The sequence below is a fragment of the Ischnura elegans genome, chromosome 6 (genome assembly GCF_921293095.1).
Source record: "Ischnura elegans chromosome 6, ioIscEleg1.1, whole genome shotgun sequence".
Classification (NCBI taxonomy): Eukaryota; Metazoa; Arthropoda; class Insecta; order Odonata; family Coenagrionidae; genus Ischnura; species Ischnura elegans.
In genome coordinates, this window is record NC_060251.1 from 96,640,197 (window position 1) to 96,656,865 (window position 16,669).

General features: G+C 37.9%; 2 protein-coding genes across 3 annotated transcripts in view; both read right to left on the reverse strand.

Moving 5' to 3' along the window:
- The window catches only part of LOC124161221 (spermine synthase), a 35,356-nt gene extending 30,701 nt beyond the window's left edge, over positions 1 to 4,655 (reverse strand). The window contains exons 1-3 of one of the 2 annotated variants that reach the window (XM_046537487.1): positions 4,178 to 4,655; positions 3,692 to 3,771; positions 3,389 to 3,609 (exon numbers count right to left, since the gene is read on the reverse strand). In XM_046537487.1, the coding sequence (XP_046393443.1) occupies positions 3,389 to 3,609; positions 3,692 to 3,752 (282 nt within the window). In that variant the 5' untranslated portion in view covers positions 3,753 to 3,771; positions 4,178 to 4,655. The remainder of the gene's footprint in view (positions 1 to 3,388; positions 3,610 to 3,691; positions 3,772 to 4,177) is intronic. The other variant, XM_046537486.1, reaches the window with a different exon arrangement.
- Positions 4,656 to 6,420: 1,765 nt separating this feature from the next.
- Positions 6,421 to 16,426, reverse strand: LOC124161222 (transcription initiation factor TFIID subunit 9). The gene is made up of 5 exons (XM_046537488.1): positions 15,850 to 16,426; positions 15,632 to 15,768; positions 14,984 to 15,115; positions 14,585 to 14,885; positions 6,421 to 6,753 (listed from the first exon to the last, which is right to left on the reverse strand). Exons 1-5 carry the CDS (start codon positions 15,977 to 15,979, stop codon positions 6,569 to 6,571), a joined length of 885 nt encoding a protein of 294 aa, XP_046393444.1. The 5' UTR covers positions 15,980 to 16,426; the 3' UTR covers positions 6,421 to 6,568.
- Positions 16,427 to 16,669: the final 243 nt, after the last annotated feature.

The following is a 16,669-nucleotide window of genomic DNA, read 5'->3' on the forward strand; positions in this document are numbered from 1 at the left end:
CGATGATGAGGAAGAAATCAAATTTTCGCAGTGGATAAGTGATGGCCGAATGAAGCTGCAGACAATGCTACTTCCCCGTAGAGAATTTATTGACTTCATGGTAGCAAAAATTGAAGCTCTCATACCACATTCTTTTATCACAAAAGCACAAAACACCTACGTGAAGGAAAGGAAGGTAAACTTATTACATGATGAAGCTCTAGTTCTCATGGATTTTGCTGAAAATTATAATTTTGTGCTCCAAAATGAAGTGCAGTCTTATCATTGGAGTCACTTGAGTTGCTCGATCCATCCTGTTGTGATATATACAAGAGGCAAGAGTGGAACTTCAGAAGAAACATCAATGTGTTTCATTTCTGATGACTTGAGGCACGATGTACCATTGGTTTATTCAGTTCAAGAAAAGACTATCGAGTACATCAAGTCTAATTTTCGAAATGTAAAGAAAGTTGAATATTTAACTGATGGTTGCAGTGCACAGTATAAGAATTTCAAAACAATGATAAATTTGTGTTATCACCAAGAAGATTTTCAGATAGAAGCAAGTTGGTCATTCCATGCTACAAGTCATGGAAAAACTGTCTGTGATGGAATTGGGGTCACAGTTAAAAGGACTGTCACAAAGAAAAACCTACAGAGTGCTAGAGAAGCTGATCAAATCATTAATGCTGAACAAATGTTCTCATTTTGTAAGAATCTGTTCTCCAAAATAAGTTTTTTCTTTTTGAAAGAAGATGTAATTGAAAAGAAGAGGAAAATTTTAAAAAGGCGTTTTGAAATTGGTGAAACAATTAAAGGAACGAGGAGTTTTCACTTTTTTCAGCCAGCATCTGGTGAAGTTATTACAGCAAAAAGACTGAGCTCAGACACTGAAATATGTCTAAAAGAAAACATATTCAAGAACACTTCACCTACTATAGAGCCTAATATTCACTCTTTTGTAGCATCTGTATATGAAAATAATTGGTGGATAGGTATGGTCCACTGCTTCAATGAAGTTGAAGGGGATTATGATATTAAATTTATGCACCCTCATGGACCTTCTGAAACATTCTTTTGGCCCCAGAAAGAAGATGTGTGCCCTGTACCAGTAGCTCATCTTCTGTGTGTTGTAAATCCACCTAAAACAAGCTCACAGTGTGGCCGCTCCTACAAAATTGATTCCATATCTTGGAGGGAAATAAGTAAGGCATGGAATGCTTATAAAAATTCAATATAAATTTTAGAGTCCAAAGTCATTTGTTTATAAATGATTTTGTTGGACTATCACTAATTTGGAAAACATGACTTTTGTAACATGAACATTTTCATGGCTGTTGAAATCTTATAAAGTAGGTATTCTATACAAATTAATTTCATGTTCTTTCCTAATTTAACCCTTGACTTCAACTTTAGTGTTATTATAGACATTGTTAGTTTCCTTGTTCAAAGTGTTTGTCTGTTCTTATTTTTACCAAAAAATATAAAATTTTGTACATAAAAAATGTATATTAGTATAATGTATATTAATTTTTATTGTGATAGAAGGTAGGATTCACATTTTTTTGGTATCTTATGATTCTCCATTAAATTTGGAACAATTGAATCAATTTAGAAGCCTCTAGCTTCAAAATTGTTGATTTGCCATGTAAAAACGAGAATTCATGCACGATCATTCGGCATGCACACACCGCTTGGAAATTGGAATAGACTAAAACTTCAAACTACCACATCTCTGGAAATATTGGTCAGAATGAGCTGAAATTTTGGACTTTTTCCTATCTAAATACATATATTTAGCATGCAAAATTTTATTGACATCCAAGAACCTTGGGTGTCAAGTCTACTATTCACTGGATCATTTGGCGTGGAATGGCCCTTCTGTCAGAGTAAACACTCATGGGTGATTCAAGACTTTTTTGTCACCTCAGATTTGTTTTGGAGAGGTGAGGTGCACCTAATGGATGAAAAATTCCTATTAAATTTTAATGTAAAATTATTTGTAATCGGGAAAAGGCCAAATATTAGATGCAGCCGAACAGTGCAAAATAGTAGAAAGGAAAAGAAAAAAAAATTACTTGATGAACACAAAGGAGTATGCTAGTCATTCCCCTATCTCTGATGTAATCCCCCAACTGATTTATAACTGTAATTCCTACCCCAAAATTCTATTGCCTTGTGACATGACACACGTCCAGAATTTTGATTCCATAGGTCTGTATGATTTACTCTCCCTAAACTATGTTTCCATGCTTCCTCCCTAAGAACCATACTATATTATTCTCTGTATCCCATGCACAAGATGTCAATGAGAGAAAAGTCAAATGAATGTTAAGATAATCATTTTATGTCAGCTTTTAACGTACAGGAGTAGAATATAATCTAATCAAGAATAACTAAAGAAAGAAATAGGATCAAGAAGTGTGAAGGAGCCTCTAGCCTCATCACCAAAGATAACTAAAAACATTAATGGAAGACCATAGACATTTTCCATATCAAAGTTAGTAATATTATTAAGTCTATTCAATCTAAAGGTAGCAAAACATTGATTGATTCAACCAGCACATAAAAAACTAATGTATAAAAACATATTATGGATAGAATCGTTAAAATAGCCATCCTAGTAATAAATTTGCAGTAGTAATTTAAAAAACTATTTAAAAATGATTACGTTAAATAGACTATTTTTGAGAAAATCCCACATCTGTTTTTAGAAAGTTGATTCATTGGAAATAATAAAGCTATAAATAGCCAGGTAAATGCTGATATAATGCTGTAAAGATGGAAGTTGGATTCCAATGCACAGTCTGTTAACACTGGACAAATTGTACTAATAATCATGAAGTGCAGTTTATTCACTGATAAAGAGACTAATGGTGTCTTTAAGCCAATTCTCACTACCGAAGGTGATATGCTTCTGAACTCACTTCGGATGGTGTACATATCACCGAAAGCATTCGAAATTCATCAAGGAGTAGCCAATATAAGAATAAAAGACAATAAAAGCCAAATTCCCACGTACCTACGGCTCGATTAGGATGCTAAAATTTATTTACAACATGCCATATTTACCAGAATGTGAAATGATTAATATCCCCCCCAGCTAACCCCCATTTAAAGGGATGATTGAAGGTCGAGAAGAAAGAAAATGCAGTTTAAAAACAAGTGCAATTGTGTAACTGTCAAGCGATGTTCTCATTTATGCATGGAATCATGACTATACACATGAAGCAAACGCCTTATGAGTTAGTTCAGGGTAAATTACTAGTCCGTGATTTTTGAAGCAAGAATATCATGATACTCACACCCTATCAAAATAGAATGATATGACGAGACATTATTGAAAGCACTCGCAAAAGTAATTAATAGGATGATTAGGCACCAGCAAAATTCCCATTATAGACTTTACCTCAAAGTTCATCAGCGGGTCTTCATCTGCTGGTTTGTAGAACTCGACGTTTACAGTGAGAACTCCTTTTTCAAAGGCTCTAGCGGTAACCAACGTTCCTTTGTACCCGAGAAAAAATACAATGAACCCATCCACTACTTCCGTCGTCTGCAGGATCTTAATATCCTTCACATAGGAAGATAAAGCGGACTCCAAGGTATTTATAAGATTCTGTCGTTCCTCTGAAATTTCCAAAAATACAAATGTAATCAAAGGACACAAAGTAAAAGCTAATAATACAAACCTTACTTATAAGAAACGCACCAGAATCTCCCGGAGTGTTAGCCTTGATGGTAAAATCCATCATTATTGTATGCACAGCCATCGTGAAGACCTCAACTTAACTGTAAAATTGGAAACAAATTTCATGATACGAATTTTCTAGGGCAAACGAAACATCCAACTAAAATATAACATGCATTAGCACAAACTGATTTAGTCGCTTAAAAGCACTGCTGACAACAGAACAAATATCTATTTCCATCCTTAATTTCCAAACTTATAAGAGGGTAAATTGAGTGCACAGGCTGTTAACAGAGATAGGAACTTTTGCTAGGAGCTTGCATCCTGACTGCCGGCAATAGTAAGTTATTTGCAAGCATGCTACTTCACCACCATGGAACAATTGTAATCACTGGTTAAATAACCATATACTTCACAACTTTAAGGGCCGAAGGTACCAGTAGCACTATTGACAAGATAAATAACATTTGCAATTCGATAGCTCATATACTAGCTCCAATAGCTTACCGGCAAGGTCTCCGAAGTTATCAATTGCTCAAGTCGTTCGTCGTGAGCATTCACTTATCCCGGGCAGATTTACTTAAATCTGCGAAATTTAAGCGGCGTAATTTACAACTGCATACATCTATATCAGCTGACGAATTTTCCGGAGTTGATCTGAAACTTCAGTCTCAAAATTATCGGATAATGCATGCCCGGAACAACTGCAATATGAAGTTTCCTCGTTTTTTAGCTATTCAAGGACAAGGATAACCCGCACCGCCCGCACGTCTTCGCGAACTTGTTGAGATAACAGACTCCCTCTATATTGCGATTTTAAATTTGGAACCATCTGAAGCGCCAAAGTCAAAGTAGTCAAATGCCGGGAAAATAGCCACAAATTAACGTAAAGTAACACATGTCATCAAAATTCGGTTATCGATCGAACGAAAACGCAGCTGTTGCTATCGAGAAGGGATGTGAGCAAGAAAAGCCTGAGAGGGTACGGTAATGTGGTGGGCATCGCGATAGAAAGGCTGCCAACATTCACAAATGGCCATTCAACTATTCCTTTTCCACGTAGATGTGCGGACGGACATGGAGGTAAGCAATTGTGCCCTCACTCTGCCAGCTAAGTGGATTCGCCAGTCACATGAGCGTCTGGTATGTGGGCAAAATTTGACTGCATTCAAGTTAGAGCTATCCCTATATGCATTATCGACTGAGAGATATTTTTATAAGGGGTGATAGAATTAGCAGAACAGTTAGAATTTTCTTTTTCGAAATAAAATAGTTTAAATTGATTTTTTTTGCCAGGTTTTCCAAAACAGTGATGTCAAAAGGGTTTACTCATGGACGGATCTGGTTGGGTGACCAGTTATCTGGATTAGTCCAGACATGTTCTCATTTTTAGATGTTTGTCCGGTGTCAGGGCAGATTTTTTAAGAATCAGAAGATGTCCTCCTTTTTGGAAATCATTATTATACATATGGTAAATCAGTTAACACCCATTCAAATCCTCTGAAAATTTCTGAATATTTCTTCATAATACCAGGGCACAATACAAATGTGGAAGGGTAATTTCTCTAATTTAATCCTGATGGGCTGCTGAGAGAAACAAATTGAGACCACTTGGCATCCTTCACAAAATCTCCATACTTAAACCCACAATCACCCCGGAGAAGTGAATATTTTCCATAGCAGATCATTGTCACAATACATTTTAAATGTAAGACAATATCATTTTAATTAGCTCTTAAGTTTTTTTTTAATCCACAAACGGATGATACCACCTTATTAAGCTAGCTTCCAGTATGATTTAACACATCTAGCTTCACTCTATTCTAGATGTTGTTTAAAAGTCAAGTGATTTTCTGTTATCAACGGTTTTAAATTAGCAGGTAAAGAGTAAAATGTAGGTCATAGTTTTTGATAATTATTTCCCCTTGAATATAACCTTACACCATTAAATATAAATAAACTCAACAGTTGATCAACATCCTGAGCTTGAGGTGGTAGGATATCGTAATGAAGCATGGTCTGCAGTCGATATATTAATCCTAGAAAATGTATGTGCTATTTTGCACAAGATGGATAATCGCAAATGCATTTGCAGAGAGTTGCTGACCAGAATTTGTCCCTTGGCAGTCATTGAGAACTCATGTTGTCTTCATAGATTGTACAGAACTCTAATCAAAATGGGTGATAGTTGAATATGGTAAAGTTCTGTTACAGCTTCGCAGCACTTACTCGTCTGTCTTTTCTTTCTCCCACCTTTTGACAGTTGCAGTAATTGGTGACACTACAGGATGAAAAATACCAACTCCAGGGATTATGGAACTTTCAATCATTATTTTGTTCAGTATGGCTTGAAATTGCACACGACATGCAAAAGTGTAGTTGGATATGAAACACAGAATTAGAATAGCAGAAAACTCAACATACACAAATTAAGTTTGTAATCTTAATAATAGAGTAGCCACTCTTTGCAGGCATATAAAACGGTGTTAGATGGTAGAATGTTAGGTAAACAAGGGAGGAGAAGGAAGAGAATAGGATTTTTAGATAGATTGAAAGGGAGTAGGCCTTACAGTGAATTGAAGGCAGTGCTGGAAGGTAAGGGGGGCTCCCAGATTACTTCTTTAGTACTCCATCGAAACCTACCTTAATAAATAAAATACTATAATAATAATAGTCCTCTAGATCCATTGCTAACCAGAGGAAAGTCAAACCAAAAACTATGCCCCATCGATCAACAACAACCACTTGAATTATGCTTAGAAAATATTTTTATTACATAAATCACTTTCTCATACATTCACAAACAGATCTGGTTACAAAATACGTGGAATATTGGAAAAATGAACATAATTGGAGGAGCATATTAAAAATGAATACTGACGAACAAGTATTTTTCGATTATTCTGGATCATCATAATCATCCTCCCTCTTTCGTTTAATACCTCCTGATCCCTCTGAAGTTATTATCATTGGTGTTGCTGTTGCAGCCGAATTGGAAGTAGCTGTAGAGGCTGCAGTGGATATACTGGGCATTGTCCCAGCGGATATCTGTATTTTGGGAACAATGGAAGGGCTTGAGGTACCTGTGAAATGAAAATACAGGAACTCATTTAAAAAATGGTCACACTTGGTTTCAACCCAGACCTATTTATTACAGGCAGACCAAGGTTCCAAAAAATATATGCCATCAACTTGGTAATACTAATTCATCACACCACTGGGTATACATTTAAATGGCTGAAGAGGGAAGAAGGTGAAAATTGAGGATTGCCTCAGTCTCATTGTTGAAGAGCATGAGCTGTGAAAGACAGATACTCCAGCCAGCAGTACTGGTAGTTTTGGAATGGGGCACATCTATCCCATGGAATTGGATTTGGTCGGGAAGAAACGAGAATAAGCACAAAGATAGAATTCTTGGTTAGAACAGAACGTTAAATATAAAATCAACTGATCAGTTGATTCAGTCAGTTGAATCAGTTGATTTTATTCGAAATGCTAGTATGGCAAAACAGGCGTTTCTCTTCAAGAAGCTTTCAGTCAAACTTCCTCTCGCAAGCCTTAACATATTCTTTAGCAACCAGTGCCTTAAACTTCAACTCATCCCGAATTATGTCCACATCTCTACCAAGACATCATCCGCAGCTTCCAGAGCAGCCATCGCCCAAGCCCAGAGGACATGGATCCGAAAGGAACTAAAAAGCTGGTTCATGAAGAGGGATTCCCTATCCCACTATCTCTACTACCTTCACCTGGAGCTGGGACATCGTTTGCACAGGTGCCAGTGGAGTTCTTTCCAAGACCACGTCAAGGATCTGAGCAGCCGCATCGCCTTCAAGAAACGTAAGGTGATCAGCAAAAAACAGTACTTTCTTCGTATTTCACAACGACCAACCACCCCTCCACTGTGTGCTAATCGTGCCCCCAGATCCTTCCCTCCACGGGTCATCAACCTTTCTGACCACAACTTTACGGACCAAGAAGTCAACTTCCTGAGCAAGGGTTACAAATACTCACTTTCCCAACCCATCAGCAAGAAGGCTGCTTGTAATTTCTTGGTTGATTGTGAAGTAGCCCTTCATAGTGAACCTCCCGGCAAAAAGCACCAAATCGCTGAACATATTTCTAAAACCCTCACTAGAATCCCAAATTCTTCACCTGCCTCTTCCTCCCACTTGTTAAAATCTATTAAGTCGGCCCCACAAACCACGACCTCATCTTCACCAAAGCTGACTAAGGTTCTAGTATCGTCATCCGCAACAAACGTGATTACCTAACGAAGTGCTATGACTTTATAATCAACAAACGACTTCGAACTGCTAAACAAAGACCCCACCCCCATTTTTCAAGATAAACTTAAATCCACCGTGAACAGATGCACCTCTTTACTCTCACCTCGAGAAAGGAGATAACTTATTAAAATGAATCCATTGCCACCGAAAATGTAGAGCTGACCCAAAACCCACAAGTGTAACGTGCCCACACACCCTTTGGTTTCCCATTTTTCTGCTCCCTCCCACCTCCTTTCTTCAAAGCTAAATACACTCATACGGATCCTCTCGGGGTTCAAGCCTACGCACAGCATTGAAAATTCCTCTGAGCTAGCAAAAAGTCTTTCAACAATAACCCCCCCACCAAAAGGAAAACTGGTATCATTTGATGTTTCCAACCTTTTTACCTCCGTACCTGCCAAAGAAGCTATAGATATAACTCTAGATTGCCTCAGAAAATCATCCGTCAATGACGACCTAGTGAGTGACTTCAAAAAACTATTATCAGTGTGCATGGACCAAAATTATTTTCAATTCAATCACCAGTTTTATAGACAAAACCACGGCCTTTCCATGGGCTCTCCTCTCTCGCCTATCCTGGCTGATATCTTTATGGATAACCTGGAAAGTAAACTGTTCAACTCTCATCACCCTCTTTTAAAAAACTTGTGCTACTACTTTAGATATGTGGATGACATTATTTGCTTATGGACCGGTAGCAAGAGACAACTGGCCTCCTTTCTTGGGCAACTCAATTCCCTCCACCGATCCATCAATTTTACTTCTGAACTCGGAGGTGAATCAATCCACTTCCTAGATCTCACAACTTCCCTCAAAGAAGGCAAACATGACTTCGCAATCTACCGGACAAGTACCTACCTTTACAGATGTACTTATCCCCGCAGACTCAAACCATCCTTACTCCCACAAGATTGCGGGCATTAACTCTATGTTAAACAGACTACTTTGTATCCCAATGACTGCTTCAAGTTTCAACCAGGAACTTGATGTAATTAAATCGATATGTTCTAATAACGGCTATAATGATGACCTCATCCGTAAATTACTGGCCAAAAAAACCGAATAAGAGTATCGCCCACCCTAACCAGTTTGCTGCCGGTCCCCAAAACAGAACCCAAACGGTGGTGCAAATTACCTTTCCTTGCCCCCCTGTCTTACAGTGTTCATAATCTCATACCCAAAGACAAATACCGAGTGTGTTTTTACTCCCCGACCTCCCTTGGTAAAGTGATTTTTAACTCTAAGGACAAAGTGCATCCTGAAGACAAAAGTGGTGTCTATGCCCTGACATGTGATGAGTGCAACAGTGTGTATGTCGGTCAAACGGGCCGCAAGTTTAAAACTCGTGTTGATGGACACAAAAGAAGTGCTCGTTTGAAAGACTCCATTTTTCTAAACACGTGTCCTAATTCGGCCACAACAGTGATTTTAATATTAAAATTTTACATGTACATGACAAAAGTGTAAAACTGGATATTTTAGAAATTTTATAAATCACCAAATGCAATCTTGCACGTAACATCGAAATTTTTAATGATATGACTGTATTCAAATGTTCTAATTTTTTATCTACTGTTTTAAAATCTGACTTCTTCCTTGACAATCCTTCCTCCTCCCCTTCCCATTAACCTCGTTACCACCTGACTTTCTATCTGCCTGCCCCCCCCCCCCCCCAAGCTTTTATACTTTGTGTTTTGACCCTCCAATCCAACCAACAATGCTCCTCCTCATTTAGTTCCCCCCCCTCCTCCTTCCCTCACACTATTGTTGGATAAACAAGGCTGGACGTTGTATGCTATTGCTCAGTTAGTCTTGATAATGACAGTGTAATCATCGAAACTAGTAGACGGTTAAAATAAAAGTTTAGGGAATAGTACTGTGTTTTGTTTCATCATGAAATTAAATATAAAAAGTGGCTTGTACAGGGTTCATACCAATTTTCCCTTTTTAAATTCTGTTGATCACCTAAATAGCTTGAATGGAGGGGTTTTATGGAAAAATGAAGCAAGGTATGTAGTTACAAAGTCATGTAGTGGCAAGTTGGCTCAGCTAGGACAGCAACAACGTACCCACCTCGCTGCTCCAATTGCTCAACATATAAAAAGGTTGTTCTATGTCAGTCGATTTCTAAATTTGAAAGTGAAGAAAAAGTTCAAGCAATGAAGTTTGAAGACTAATGATGGACTACTGAAGAGAATACTGTGTTATCTGAAAAATATGGAATTTGGTCAAGCAACTTGTGTCAGACGATTTTTGGAAAAGTGACTAGTTTTCCCACCATGAAAACGCACCTGTTCATACAGCCCTTTCAGTGTGCCTGTTTTACACAAAAATAAAATGAATCTTTGTCTCACATCCCTTATTCACCTGATAGTACTGCTACAATTTTCTTTAGCTTTATATACTAGTGTTCTTTTATTTCAAGGTTTTGATTCTTGTTATATTTTATGTACTTGATTCAATTCATTGCTTAGAATGAAGATAGAAATCAGAGTGCTCTAATACGATCGTAGAATTGTGCACGGTTTGTATAAAAACCAAGTATCTGGCTATGATAAAATGTGTTACCAAATGTGCAGAAGCAAAAAGGAAAAGTAGTGAGACAAGGGTGTGCTCTGTATCCTATCAATTTCAATGCTTACATCGAGAAAGCCATCAATTAAAAGACGGGCTTGGGTGTCAATGTCTACAGAAAAAGTATTAGTATGCTGTCATCTGCTGACAACACAGCTGTGACAAAAATGATTTGAAGAAGACTCTAGCAAATTCGGAAAGGACAATAGCCAGATACCAGCTGAAATTCAACAGAAAGAAGACTAAGATTTTAGTACGCACCAAAAGAGAGGAGACTAAGACAAACATTAACCTAGGAAAGCAAAAAAGGTTGAAGAGGTGATGAGTTTTGCTGCCTAGGAAGCTGAATTACCATCAGTGGACAAAGCAAGAAAGAAATAGTCAAAAGAATAGTGCAAGCGAAGAGGTCTTTCAGCAAAAAAAAAAAAGAATCTTCTTACAGCTGAGAATACAACCATGGAAGTAAGGAAACAATTCATCAGATGCTACATACATATAAAGCATGTTTCTCCATGGAAGCGAGGCTTGGACGTTAACAGCAACAGAGAAGTCAAGAGTGGAATCCTTCAAAATAAGGTGTTACCATAGAATGAAGAAGATAAAATGGAAAGCATAAGCTTGAAGAGGTGAACGAGTTCTCCTACCTGGGAAAGCGAATTACCAGCGATGGACGGAGCAAGAAAGAAATACACAGTAGAATAGCGCAGGCGAAGAGGGCTTTCTACAAAAAGAAGAATCTTCTTACAGCTGAAAATACCAGCATAGAAGTAAGGAAACAATTCATCAGATGCTACATATGGAGTATGTTTCTATATGGAAGCGAGGCTTGGACGTTGACAGCAGCAGAGAAGTCAAAAGTGGAAGCATTCGAAATGTGGTGCTACCGAAGAATGATGAAGATAAAATGGATTGACCGTGTGAGTAACCAGGAAGTGCTAAGGAGAGTAGGAGAAAAGAGAAGCCTCCTCAAAACATTAAGCAGAAGAAGGGACAACTTAGTTGGCCACATTTTGAGGCACAATGGTCTGATGAAGACAATCGTTGAAGGACAAGTGGAAGGGAAAAAGGGCAAGGGACGGCCCCGAATGAGTTATATCGGACAGGTTATAAAGGATGTAAAAGAGAATAAATATGTAGCTATGAAGAGATTAGCGGATAGGAGAGAGAAATGGAGAGCTGCGTCAAACCAATCTTAGGATTGTTGACTAATGATGATGATGAAAATGGATCGACCGAGTTACTCAAGAGGAATTGCTAAGAAGAGTGGGAGAAAAGAGAAGTCTTCTGAAAACATTAGAGAGGAGACAGGAAAACTTAGTTGGCCACATTATGAGACATGATATCCTGATGAAAACAATTGTAGAAGGACAGGTGGAGGGGAAGAAGGAGAAGGGACTTCCCTTTGAGTTAATAGGACGGATTATGAAGCATGTAAAAGAGAAGAAATACTTTGCTGTGAGGAGGCTAGCATAGAATGGATTGCTGACAAATGATGATGATTAAAATCTTCACGTCACAAAAATAATGGGACCCAAAAAGTAGTGATTTCGCTCTTCTATTACAAGGCTAAATATTGTTCTCCAAATTTTCCTTAAATTGTACCATGTAATGTAAATTTCAATGAATCCGACAGAAATCAATAACTGTGAGTACATTTAAAAAAATTGCTTACCCAGTAAAATTATAATGAAGAATTTTTAAGAGATTTAGTGTTAACTAAGAGCATGTTCTGTCAATACTGGAAGAGGTTTAAACCCCATCTTTTCCCTCTATGATGGGAAATTATTGAAAATGAAAGAAACTTGTCTATCAGTCACAGTATTTGTTGGAGACAGCATCTGCTTGTATTCTTTTTGTGGTGATATGAGGCACACAGGCATATAACATATGGCATCCCAATGTCACAAATTTAGAAAATGATAAATGAAAATTGAGCTCTATGAAATTGAAACCTTTTTTCTTGAGTATAACAATGATTGAATATTCACTTGTCTTCCAGTACCAAGTATATTTTGGAAGTTTTATGATATTAAGCTTTGGTTTAATGAGAACCTCGCATTAGTAGAATGGTGTCGCACAGGGGAGTGATCATAAATCCAGTAGTTTGCATGGATTTGGCAAATCACTGTGCGACAACGGAAACTAAACCAAAACATCACACCATGCAGTTGCACCACGCACAAGTTGCCTGGGAGGCAACTTCTGAAACAACTCAGAACCAAGCCCCAAGGCAAATGCCTTAGTTTAGAGTTCATACAGTGGTATCATGCCCAGGCTCAGTCAGAAATGTTTGGTGCAGTGACAACTGAGCATGGGTAGAGGAGGTTGCAACTCTAATTCCAACTTGTAATCAACCAGAACACAATTTAGACAACATTCAGGGTAATTCAAGACTTTCCTTACTTGGAAATCAACGTACAAAACCTAAACCCATCACAATGCCACATCACCTCCTTGAGATTTTCCCAGCCACCCCTTCCACCTTCCTTTTTCCTCCCCCACTGAAATCACATTCTTTTTATGATTTATAAGTACAACTTTTATGCTTGTAACCCCTGTACCTGATGATGACGCCGCTGCGTCGAAACTAGTAGTTGTACCATGAGAATAAATTGGTGAATAAATACATAGTTTTCCTTTCATTTCTAAGAATGAACTTCCACAAAGTTGACCCAGAGACTACAGAGATTATCCTAAAATCAGTGTTAAATTTTATGGCGAACACATGCAATTGCCACTTAGCAGCACTGAAAATCCCCAGCATTTGACTTCCACAAGTTCTCGTCTCTAATCAGATGCAGCACCCAAACACCCAGAGCGAAGCCTTCAGTCTTCGTCCCACATCAAGGTACCATGCACACGAACTCGAACATGGCCTCAGTATAAATGGAGACAGTGAGATTGCACAATCATTCAATGCCATCAGGACACCTGTAGCAGTTGTGATACTGTATAATTTGAAGGTGGCAGTACCCGGAGGTAATTTTTAATGTGCTTCTAGTTCGATGGTTTTCACTAATCATTGAAAGGGGACCGAAAATTGAATTCCTATCCCCAGGAACTAAAAAATAAACAAGTAATAAATAAACACCCTTGACTGAGTAAAGCTAGAGAGATTTGTGATACAATTTTGTGACGCGGCTTGCACCTGTGGTTGATTACAATGGAGCATAGGTCCATGTTTACATTCCTCTCCCACCTTCAACCTCTTTGCCGATTGCAACATTCTACTATTGATTGACAACAGACTTACATTCAACTTCGTTTGTAATAGGGTGGTTTCCTATTACTTTTTTATTGCCTATATCGAAAGATTATTACTCCTGGAGTACGTATTTCACGCTTTTAGATTTTTAAATGACAATATCTATTTTTTGCGATTAAATGAAAAGTGAAAATTTTCAAGCGCACGCAAATGCGACGGGTAAGTATGAATGCAGGGAAATCTCCGTGTGACGTCGTTCCGGTTCCCGCTGCCACAAGTGAGGTGACCTAGGGGCGAGGCTTTGAGCGCTAATACGACGCAGGATGCTAGCAGGTAGCTGAGTGCCCTGCTAGCTGGTAGCACTTGGCTTAAATAAAGATTATTAATATCTTATCAAACAAAGAAAACTTTCCGACCTTAGCCAGTTTTAATAAGTGATTCTGTTTACTGTGCTGTTATGTAGTAATCTGTTTACTGTATTGTAGTACTTGGATATATTATACTTACTGTTCTTTGTATCTTCCAAGAATAAAGATGTGTGCTCTGTGTTATCGGTCGAACTACTTATGTTCTTAATTCTCTCTCTGCAAAAGTTCCTATTGAGTCTAACAGAATCGCAATCAATGCCTTTCGTTTTCTTTGATGAAGGAAACTACCCTATTGTAAAATTTAGTCATAAAAACACTTCTCCATTCTTCCACATGTAAATTTTGTTGGGACCAGAGACAATGGTTCATAATTGTGAAATTTCATTATGCCTGGGTTCATCCCACTCCACATCATAAATCCACTCCACTGTATTCCAGTTATGTTTGAGTAATCTCTTGCACCTTGCAAAACACTTACCAGCTGAAAATTTAATCACAGGCTTTGGAACTGTGATAACTTTGTGAGTAGTCTGCTGACCGCCTGGGTTTTTCCCAACCAGAGCCACAGTTCGTCCATGTCCACTGCTATTAACAATTGATACTGATGGTGAAGAAGAAACCAGGGAGGTTGATTTAGAGCCAGATCCCTGTGTATTTCCGGGCATTTGATGAACCTTCATTTGGCTGCTTCCAGAAATCATGCTACCAGGTGTAAGTTGAATTCTTGGATGGCTTGTTAGTGAAATAGGAGCTCCCAAAGGATTCTGCTTACTCAATTGCTGAAAATGAAATTCAAGGAGTGAAATTTAAAGCACATATTACATCCAAAACACTTAATGGCCAGAATAATAGTTACCATTTCAAATTTTAACCTTACCTTTTTATAGTTTCTTAGTTTGTAATTACATGAATTCAAGCTGTAACGATCTGGGGGAAGTCTTATGCCACAATGTGGCTTAATCATAGGCAGTGGAACATTATTCTTAGCCCTTGCTACTTCCAGTAAAATCTGCAAAGTAATTGAGTGCATGAATTTAGAATAACTTTTCAAAATAAGTACACACAAAGCATTCACACACGACAATGAATAGGTAAGTCTCAGACATAATAATCTTCAGATAATTTGGGATTAAACTATAAATATTATTGAGAATTATGTACATTATCGGAGTCTTAAGACACACAACTGTACTCAGGTCATACTTCGTATCATGCGGAAAATAATCAAAGTCAATTCACATTTCAATAAAAACTGTTAATGATGTAAAATGTACCATTCAAATAGTTTCTTCGAAAAGGCAGAATGGCCCCTTATCCGGTCAATTCCGGTACTTAGGGACTAAAAATAAAGAGTACATGCAGCAAATAATAAAGTAATTAATTGTTTTATGTTGAATTCTTTCCATGCTGCGCGAGCCATGAGGTACACCGCGCCTATGCTCAATAATCAGAGAAATACGAACTGCCTAACGGCTGTTCACAGAAAATTTTTAAATAATAATGGAAAAATATCCGTCAAACTTACGTCTCTTGATGGAGGATTGGTGAACCGACGATCCAGCTGCAACTGAACAGCCAAAGTAACGTCATCCAGGTCCAAAGACTTCTTCTTTGCATGATTCGCAAAAACTCTGGCATCGTCCAAAGTACAGGTAACATACCCTATAAAAAATAATTATGACTTATGGAGAGAAAAAAGAAAACCATGGAAGACTTAACAGATTGTGGTTTACTTCGACGCACTGTATGTAAATTCCAGCAGCTGGTTCACCACCCTTGGTTCATAATCCGTTATCCCCATATCTTTCAGCATAGATATAATAACCTGAGCGTCCTTAGGGATATGCTTAGTCTGAGATGTTATTTTTGACATTGTGAAATTTTGAAAACGGGTGTTGTAATTCCTAAAACTATACTTTTACTTAGCTCTCGCTAACGAGACAACCGTCATTGCAACTATATAGTCATGGACAAATATATGATATGATAATAACAGCTTCATCCATGGCCGCAACCACGAATTAATAGACAGAAAAATACCAGTCTCTAAGTTTAATCGGAAGAGGTTTCCCGAGGAGAACTTAGGTAAACAAACCCGTTGGATCTTTAGTGATTTTTAGCCCCTCGACGTCTAGACTCCCCTTCCTAGCTTTCCGGAGAAGCAACTGCGATAATTTGAAATTACACTGCGAATGGGAAGAAATTAGAAAAGGCGGATATGAATTGAAATACAGTATTAATTACAGCATTTTAATAAATAAATAACATATAAAGGAATAATGCAGCATCTATTGGCTACGATTCTGAGGTTACGGTCCATTCACAATAGTACTTCTAACTACTCATGTTGTATCGGTACAGTTGGTACTGCTGCAAGGTGTACACAAATGTAGTTTCCCAAACTTCATTTTCGATTTAATTTCTAATTCATGGGGCATTATTTCAAATTAAACTATATTTAAAGAATAAGGGTATGAATCGTGGATGCAATCAATCATAGGAAGGAAAGTTTTATTTAAAATGTTTCGAAGGCTGCGCTCGCTGCGCTACTCCATGTTTTTTT

Bases quoted from the DNA above. Each gene is read 5' to 3' on its own strand.
- LOC124161222 (XM_046537488.1), bottom strand. From the start codon at position 15,979: ATGTCAAAAATAACATCTCAGACTAAGCATATCCCTAAGGACGCTCAG. The intron at 15,769-15,849 runs GTGCGTCGAAGT...TATTTTTTATAG, and splicing joins GCTGCTGGAATTTACATACA to GGTATGTTACCTGTACTTTG. The intron at 6,754-14,584 runs GTAAGTGTTTTG...TTCATTTCACAG, and splicing joins TGTGATTAAATTTTCAGCTG to GTACCTCAAGCCCTTCCATT.